Source organism: Azolla caroliniana, unplaced genomic scaffold (genome assembly GCF_043228905.1).
Source record: "Azolla caroliniana isolate FFs.n. ecotype wild unplaced genomic scaffold, voAzoCaro1.0.p SCAF_9, whole genome shotgun sequence".
Taxonomy (NCBI): domain Eukaryota; kingdom Viridiplantae; phylum Streptophyta; class Polypodiopsida; order Salviniales; family Salviniaceae; genus Azolla; species Azolla caroliniana.
In genome coordinates this window covers 16,113,084-16,122,619 of record NW_028230444.1, presented here as the reverse complement: position 1 = coordinate 16,122,619, position 9,536 = coordinate 16,113,084, and the positions used below count along the sequence as shown (strand labels likewise).

Genomic DNA, 9,536 nt, shown 5'->3' with positions numbered 1-9,536 from the left:
TTCCCATGTTATTGATACCATACGTGAGGACTTGAAGGTAGATGCTTTCACCCAAGCCATTCTAGCACAAATGGATCCCTCTCGAGCATCTTGTTCACAATCGCAACAACCAGGTACGGACTATCGACAATTTGAATGTCATGATGGATTGCTATTCTTTAAGAAACCCTTGTATGTTCCGAATGGTTCTTGTCACCTTCGAGTAGTCCAAAACTGTCATGACACATATACAACTGGGCATTTTGGTAGTACTAAAACATTAGATTTAGTACAACAATCAGTCTGGTGGCCCCATATGTGACAAATTGTCGAAGATTTTGTTCAGACTTGTGATACATGTTGTAGAGCAAAAATGCCAAGGCATCATCCATATGGTTTATTAGAACCATTACCAATTCCAAACAAGCCGTGGCAATCCATTGGTCTAGATTTCATCACAAATCTTCCGGTCTCTAAGGGATTTGATGCGATCTTAACAATAGTAGATCGATATACGAAGATGGCCCATTTTATGCCATGTACTAAGGAAATCTCCAATGAGGAAATCGCTAAAATTGTCATGCGTGAAGTATGTCGGCATCATGGCCTTCCCGATAGTATCATCACTGACCATGGACCCTAGTTCGTCTAGAAATTCTAGAAGCACCTCTTTAAAATGCTCAAGGTCACTTGTAACCTCTCCTCCGGCTACCACCTACAAACAGACGGCCAAGCAGAACGAACAAATCAATATGCAGACGACCTGGTCGTCACCAAACCCGACCTTGCTAAAATCAGTCGAGTAAAATCCAAGTTGTTGGACGCATTCGAGATAAAAGGCCTAGGGGACCTTCACTACTTCCTCGAGATCGAAGTGATCCACACCCCTGATGACATATTGTTATCTCAATGACATTACTTGTTGAATATGTTGTTCAAATTTGGCATGACGGATTGCCAACCGTCTCCACCCCTCTTGACAGAAACATAAAGGTACGTCCCGACTCGAGAGCAACCTGCGATGAGAAATGGTTCCGACAAATTGTAGGGAGCCTCATATATTTAACTATCACCCAAACTGACCTTAGCTATCCTGTCGGTGTGATAAGTAAGCTCATGCAGAGACTGACTGTTGAGCACCTTCAGTGCGTGACTCGAATATTGTGATATGTGAGCGGCACGAAGGATCGAGAACCATTGTACCGATACGGTATAATTGAACAATTAGTCAGCTATATTGATGCCGACTAGACCCGAGATGCCACGGATCGACGGAGGACATCAAGGTTCATGTTCTCTCTCAGGAGTGTTGCAGTAGCTTGGAGTAGCAAGAAGCACCCGACAATGGCATTATCAAGCACCGAAGTTGAGTATAGAGGCACCACCGTCGCAACTTGTGAGGCTATATGGCTTCGGCGGCTGTTGTAGGACTTGGAGGTCGAAGTTCCCACACCGATTCCGATCTACTGGGATTACATCAATAACATGTAGCTGGCCAAGAACCTTGTGTTCCATGCTCGCACGAAGCAAATTGAAGTGTATTATCACTTTATGCGCGAGCGGGTTCTAAGCGGTGAAGTCGAACTTCGGTATGTTCGAACCGATTGGAAGGTGGCCAATATCTTCACCATGGTGCTTGGGACGGACAAGTTGCAACACTTCTCGAAGATGCTTGGTATCCAACACTCGACGTGCCACACTTGAGGGGGAGAGTAGCTGACGAACCGGAGAAAGAACTAGTTGAGGACAAGAGGACAACCGAAGAAGATGCTGAATCGACTGAAGAAGTCGACACATACAGAAGAATCGGAGCAGGTGGCAAAGGCAGCAAAGTCAAGAAGGACAAAACCAACCGAAGGAAAAAGGCCAGAACCAGGACATGGGCATATGTGGTCCAGGGCCTGAAAAAGGAAGACTAATTGGAGACAACCAATTCAGACAAGAGCGGGAACAAATCGGAGACAGCCTATTCGGTCAAATGAGTTGATTCGGATGAGTCGAATCACATGAAGGCCGAGCGGACGAGAGGGCAGCCGAAGCCGACACCAAAATGAAGGCGTAGACGATCGAGGGGCGCTGATGCCACGATAACGAGGGAGTTGAGATGCGCCTCACGAGGAGGTCGAGGTGCGCGGGACCGGACGGGTCGAGGAGCATGAGCAAGGCGTGAAGACGCCAAGACGAGGCAGAAATCGAGCTTTCTGTGGTCTGCTCTCTCTTTGTCTCTCCCAAGCACTCTATATTCTCCGTGTGTTCTCCATTGATTCTCTGTGTTCTCTGTTGCTATCCGGCTAAGCCGATTGTGTCTATTCTAGCCTCTGCATGCTAATCTTCCCACAAACCATTCACAAAAACCTAACGTGGACCGAACCGAATTGAACTGTTTAAACCGTTAAGTCGTTAACCCGCGGTTTCACAATTCAGTTCGATTCAAACCAAACCGTTGCTAATTGCTAGGTCTTATGGTAACCCCATAATCAAGTAATGAGTAAGGGATATTTGATTTGGGTTTTGTAAGGGCAACCCGATATGAATTGGGTTGAGCTCTTACACCCTCAAATTGATGACGAATGGGTGTATGACAAAGTCTAAGGCATCTTGCATGCGCATCATTGTGACCATGCTTGTTTCATTATTGCATATGGCACAATTGAGGAGACAAAGGATAATAACATATGTTTTATTAAAAGAAGATGATGACCAAACCTTCCCCATAAAAATGCGAAGACGACCACCGCGATCCTAAACCTTAAAGAGGACACCATCAGAAAAAGTACATGTGTATGTGACATGTATAAGATCACATATACGTTTGCATAAAAGAATCCTAAATGAAGACAAAAACCAGTGACAATGTAATTATGATATGCAATTGAGGCCTTTGGATTCTATGCACACGCAACGCCCATATAAGTGTACACAATGCACAATTGAGGTATTTACCTCATACGCATACGATACACACATCACACACAAATAATGTATATTGAGAATTTTGAATAACGTAGCAGTGTATATAATACGTTATAGAGGTATACACCTCATACACATACACAATGCGTATATGATTTAAATGCATAAAATATGACCAACGAAACATTATTTAATAAGAATAATGAGTTCAACATGTATAACCAAGAGAGAAGAAAGAACATAACAAAAAGAAAAAGTGTTGATGAATGGAACGGAAATATTGAAGTTTATTTGTTGACATATTTCGTGGATACGGCCCTTGAATGATAGATAGATAATCATCATTAGAAAAAAAAAATCAACAAAAGAAACATTAGAAACTCGCTCGGATACCAATTGTCATGGATATATCCACCCAAAGAGAAAGAGACACATAGAGAAAGAAGGGTGTTGATCCACCCAACAAGAAACATTCGAAATTTGCTCGGATGTTCTCACCACAAGAGTTTATTCACACAAGATCACAATCTCAACATAAGTGAATGATCCCCCAATGAAGTTAGTTGGGCTTCACATTTATAGCCAAACCTAAGTTCTCCATGCAAGGTCATACTTGGCCCTTAGGGGTTCTCTCAATCCATAGGATTAAAAGTAGTCCTCCCTTCTTTATATTCTCTATTAACCCTCACACCCTTATCCCTGTGCACAAAAAACTACACAAGATAAGTTATGGTTACGCTTGTAACATTATGCACATTGATTTTGATGGTAGGTGAAATAGTTTCATGAGTAATCAATGATTCTAGGTTTCTTGATGCAATCACTGTTGCTATGATGGCTAACATGTCAAATGGAAACGGATGGGGAAGGAACACATTCTATAAACATGTTCGTGGTTTACATTCTATCATTATACTACTTGCAATTCCAAGTAAGCTCAATTAGTCATCTGCTGTGAGCGAGCCTGAGCACATTCCTCGTTGCATGACATGCCAATTCACAAGGAAATATGAAAACATTGATTCGAGAGCAATAGGAAAGCATACAAAGAGTGCAAATGTTGGTCGACATTGCGCGTTTGTCTTTGTGTGATTCAAATAGCACCCAACAAATAGTTAACGTACACCTTCCAAACCAAACTCCACAAAACATAGTTTTGGCTCACAAATTGCAAGCAATACATACATACGTACATACATACATGCATGCGTAAATACATACATACATACATAGAGGTGCGTATACATACATACATACATACATACATACATACATAATATATATATATATATATATATTACGTGGGAATGGCCTCTTATTATCGCTGGTGAAAGCGTTAAGAAGGTTGGTTACTGGCTGCAGCCGGTAACCAGTCGTCTGAAACCCTAATTCCCTTAAAGCCTCAAAGTCTTCGCAGAGAACCATCTTCCTTCCTTCCTTCCTTCCTTCCTTCTCTCTTCATCGATCGCTTCGTTTCTCCATCGCCATCTCCATGGGTAAGTAAGCTTTTTTCAGTTTCTCTTCACTTCAGCATCTCTGTTCCTCTGTTCCTCTTGTCCCTCGTTTTTTGTAACTCTTATGGACTGATTTAGCATCTCCATCTCTCTCTCTCTCAGTGAATCTTGAAGATCACAGCCTGTCCGATTGTTCTCTTGAATAATGCAACATAGAGAATTGATTGTTTTTCTTCTTCGCCTGATGAAAATTGTCAGGGTTTTCATTTTTGTACCGGCGTTTTGGTGATGCTATCCATTTCTTTGCTCATCTGGCCCTCTTCCCTCCCTCATAGTTTCTCTTCATCATGCATTTTGTTTATATCTGCTTTCAACGTAGTGATTGTTTGTATTTTCTGTTTCATCCGATGGAGGAAATCTCGTCTTCGTAAGACGGGATTTTGATAGTTTCTGTGGAAAATGACACTTTTCCTTTCTTCTTTCTTTCGCACAGCCAAGGTCAAGGTTCACGAGCTTCGGTCCAAGAGCAAGGTCGAGCTTCAAGGTCAATTGAAGGAGCTCAAGGCGGAGTTGGCACTTCTAAGAGTGGCTAAGGTTACCGGTGGTGCTCCTAACAAGCTTTCGAAGATGTAAGTAACGACCAAATGCCCTTCATTCTTCTCCTCGTATATGTAGCTCGTGTTTAGAGAGACTTAAGAACCAGGGAAAACCTTAAAATGAGTTTCAGTTTTGGAAGCATTTATCACCTTCGCTGTTTCACGGATTGCCTCGAGTCTAGGCCGGAAAAGACTTCTAATAATGGTTTTAACAATGTTTCAATGAGAAGTCTATGAATACATGTTAGTATGGCAGGGAAAAGATATTTAATTGGCCTTTTGAAGGTGGCTGTAGAGTCATTTGCTTGATGAACTGTGTTTTCCAATAACAAAGCTGAAACTTGGCTGTAGAGTCATTTACTTGATGAACTGTGTTTTCCAATAACAAAGCTGAAACTTCACCTAGTAGTGCTCAAGCAATGCTTCCTCATGTTTATAAATCATTGCCATCAATCGGTTGCTTGATGGAAACGTATGCTGGTGGATATCAATTTCTCATCTGTGAAGTTAAAACATGTAGCATCTCCAAAGTAGTGTTTGTAGACTATTCCTTCGTAATGTGCTGCTTGATGAGCAGTGTTTGCTCATGACTTCCATATCTCATTAATGAATCTAAGTGTAATACAGTTTTTATAAGCTGTGTTTGCTGATAGATCTGTATATCATGAAAATGTAGGTAAAGTGAACTTTTAGATGATTTCATTTTATAGTGCTCGTGCTTACACTACTTTCTTGCAGCAAGGTTGTGAGGCTCTCCATAGCTCAGGTTCTGACAGTGCTTTCTCAAAACCAGAAGGCAGCCCTCAGGGAAGCCTACAAGAAAGCTAAATTGCTCCCTCTAGATCTGCGTCCAAAGAAGACAAGAGCTATTAGAAGACGCTTAACCAAGCACCAGGTGAATACACTATCCCTCTTTGTCTGTCTTTCCTCTTTGTCTGTCTTTCAGTAATCTCTTCCTCCTCCTCCACTTTTTTACAATCAATTATGTATCTGTTTTATTCTTCAGGCAAGCATGAAGACTGAGAAGCAAAAGAAGAAGGATACCTATTTCCCCAAGAGGAAGTATGCACTGAAAGACTGAGTGAACCAGAAGAGATTTTTTTTTTAGTATTGAAGAATTGACTAAAAATGTTCTGGACATCGATAATTGAGTATTTATTGCAAATTTTTGTAGTGTAAGTGAAGATAATCCAGCATTTGAAAGTTCATTTTGTTGTGTTATTATAGAATGTGTTTCTGTCACAACTATTTTATGTTAATTGACTCTTGAATGTTTAGTGAGGCTGTTGTGTCCATGAATCCTTGATCAATTGGATTGTTCCAGCAAGGTTTTTGGCAATCTACTTTGTGAATTATACATCTTCATGTGATGAACAATGAAGATCATAGTGAGGCGTTTTCTCAGTGGAGCTTTGAATCAATTGCTTGAAAGGTGGATTTATATCTGCAGCCTTGAAGCATGACTTAGTATCAATAGAAAGTGTACCAAACAATTATTATACCTTGGAGATTGCAGAAAGCAGTGCCTGTGTGAAGAATACCTGTAGAGCACAATTCAGAAGAGTGATAATGGTGTCATTCTATTAGCTTGCTGAATGGCGTTCATTGGAGATTGTCAAACCCAAGATATTCTGGTAGATACTAGAGACAGGCCAGGCATGTGCAATAGGGTTTTCTGGACAACTGTTTTCAATTTGTGCAAAGCTCTCATTCAAGTTTAGGTTATTTTTCTGCTTCTTATGAAGTGATAAGCCGTTTAGTCATGTATAGAAGTGATGTTTATGTGTTTCGTGTATCTATATATCTAATCTATATATATAGATTGAGAAAGTATCCAACATAATAGAGGAAACAAGACTTTCTCCAACAATGTGGTATGGGTTTGTGTATCTGCTGTATTATGATGATTCATACAAAATGTTTGAAATGTTCTTCTGGTATTTTTAGAAACTAATCCCAAGGGTAGCACATACTAAGGTTATACATGAAATTGAGTGGTAGTCTAGTTGCAAATGACTTAATGTTCTTCTGGTATTTTTAGAAACTAATCCAAGGTTGGCACATACTAAGGTTATACATGAAATTTAGTGGTAGTCTAGTTGCAAATGACTTGGGATGATGTCTAGATTTGATAAAACATTTCTTCAATTGTTTCATCTTGGAACACTAGTTGCAACATTCCAAATACAAGAAGGAAACTTGCTAGGATTAAAGATGTAATCTATTATCTTCTTAGGAGAGAAGAAAGCAAAAAATCCGCTTTAGTCTAATGAGATCAACTAAAAAGATTATTTTTATGAGATCAAAGATCTCAAGATTCTGATAATTAATCCAAAGAAACTCTTGTTTTTTGGTGGAAACATCCAATAAAATTAAGTGGTGTCCCTCGATATGGGTAGTGGGACGTGTTGATTTGACAATAGGCAAGAAATGCTTGGACTTCATGCCTTAAATCAAACATAAAAGCGTTGTGCATACTCTAACTATGATGCAATACCCAATATCTCAAAAAGAGGAAAATGAACTCCATCACTACTGTTCGGGTTGGGTTATGTGAATGCTTATTGGCCAAATTTGAAAAAGATCACCCCAAATCCAACAAGCAATTGAACGTTATATGAAGTGATGAGGTACTATCTCCCACTTGAACAATGCAAAAGAAACTTTGCCTATTGCTAGTCCATGTTTGACTAATCCCAAAGGTAAAACCCCTTATCAACAAACAATCTCCAATTGAAGACCTTTGCTACAAGTGACAATTGAGAATGCAAACTATGTTTGAGGATTTGCAACAATTCATAATCAAAGTTATGTACCTTTTATTCTTGTTCATATTTAGAAGATAGCCATCGGGGAGACTCAATTGAGCATTGGTACAAGAGATTAATAGTCACTTTTAATTATTGAGTCTAATCTTGTAAACACCAATCTATCCATGGTTGCTCTTCAATTTATATAGGTAAACGACGTTGCATCAAGGTTATCAATTGTAGTTGCTACTGAATACACCCATAATTTGGTAGGATGCATTGTTGTTGTGGCGTGTTAACAAAATCCAAAATTTCTCTAAGATTGACCATCAACTACATCCCACTCCTTTGAACCCTAAAAAACCGCGATCCAATTGAGAGCACAATTTCTCATTTCTATGGTAACATAATTAATGAAAAGACATAGGTAACAATGCCCTTGTTTAGATGATGGCCCAAAAATCAAGGAGAGTACCTAACAACCAAGTGTTGAGCACATGAAGAATGAATTTTTTTGAGTGGAGCACTTCAATTAAGTATTTGCCACCTTAATTATTGTCCTCATATGTGTTACACCTACTTTCTTAATGAAATATTGGAGAATTGATATCCACAGTTGTGAGTGTGAAACACATCTTGCAATAATGACAAAATCTATGAGTCTTATGTGTAGATAAGTTTGATATTGTCCCCCTTCCTCCCCACCTACGGATTCCCATTTTGTCCTTGTTTCTCCATAACAAATATCGAAGAGGTTGCAAAATAGAATACAAAGCCTTCTTGGTCCATGGTCACAATGACAATAGATATAATCCAATATGGGTTCCATAATACATTATACATCTTTAAAACACACACGAAATGGCCAAGATTGTGACTTACAATACATGTATCCATCCCTCAACTTGCCAGTCGTCCATTTAATTTATTTAGCATTCTTAATATTCACTCCCAATAGATACTCCAAATCATAGTACGAAGCATACGCACCATTTGTGCATTCGCATTCGCGAACATTCTTATCATTCGCGTAAGAAAAACACCCTATAAGTATGGTAAATACCATACTTTTGCACTCATTATTTATCATAAGATAATTTTTTTATAGGGTAAGAAAGTTAAGGTAAAAAGTGTAATAAAAAAAAAAACACAAGAATGTTTTAATAACATACGCATTCGTTTGCATGCAGCATACGTATGAAAACGAATGTTTGGGCTAATGAACACGAATATTACGTACTATGCTCCAAATATAAAAAAAGTAGAACCTTTTCCAACCATAGATTCCTACTATCCTAGACATTTTAAATCTCTCTCAATACAAGAGATGAGGTGAGACTTCCTCCAATTACTATGTCATCCAAATGCTAAGACAAATTTGTTCCACATATGCCCCTCATGTCAAAATTCTCACACTATCGTGTAATATGGCATGTACGAAGGGAAAAATGTAGCTAAATCTCATGTTTTGCTGTAAATTAGGACTTTGATTGAAGTGACGATCAACTGAAAAAGTCAAGATTAAGTTTACAATGTTAAGGACAATGAGGGAAAATGACATGTGACAAATGCACAAGAAATGACGATGAACCAAGGGAGAAATATGAGCACATCATCAAAAAAATTGCTACCATAAGGTGTCCATGCATGGATAAGATCAAGCATGTGCTAAAAGAAAAAGTAGTCATGGGCACTAAAAGAGATGCCACTATTTTTATCTGATGCGGAGCTAGAAAATTATGTCGTTTTCATTGTTTTCAGAATTCAAATGCATGGGTGTGAACATTAATTATTCAACTCACAAGATAACAAATTGTGAGGACAAATAGGAGTACAATGACGAT

General features: G+C 39.1%; 1 protein-coding gene across 1 annotated transcript; it reads left to right on the top strand.

Annotated features, from left to right (window-relative positions):
• Positions 1 to 4,273: 4,273 nt before the first annotated feature.
• Positions 4,274 to 6,235, top strand: LOC147860256 (large ribosomal subunit protein uL29y-like; the record flags this gene model as incomplete). The annotated part of the gene is made up of 4 exons (XM_087324099.1): positions 4,274 to 4,380; positions 4,838 to 4,975; positions 5,681 to 5,837; positions 5,949 to 6,235. Coding segments are annotated over 4 exons (477 nt in total), but the record flags the coding sequence as incomplete, so codon positions are not given.
• Between the last annotated feature and the right edge of the window lie 3,301 nt (positions 6,236 to 9,536).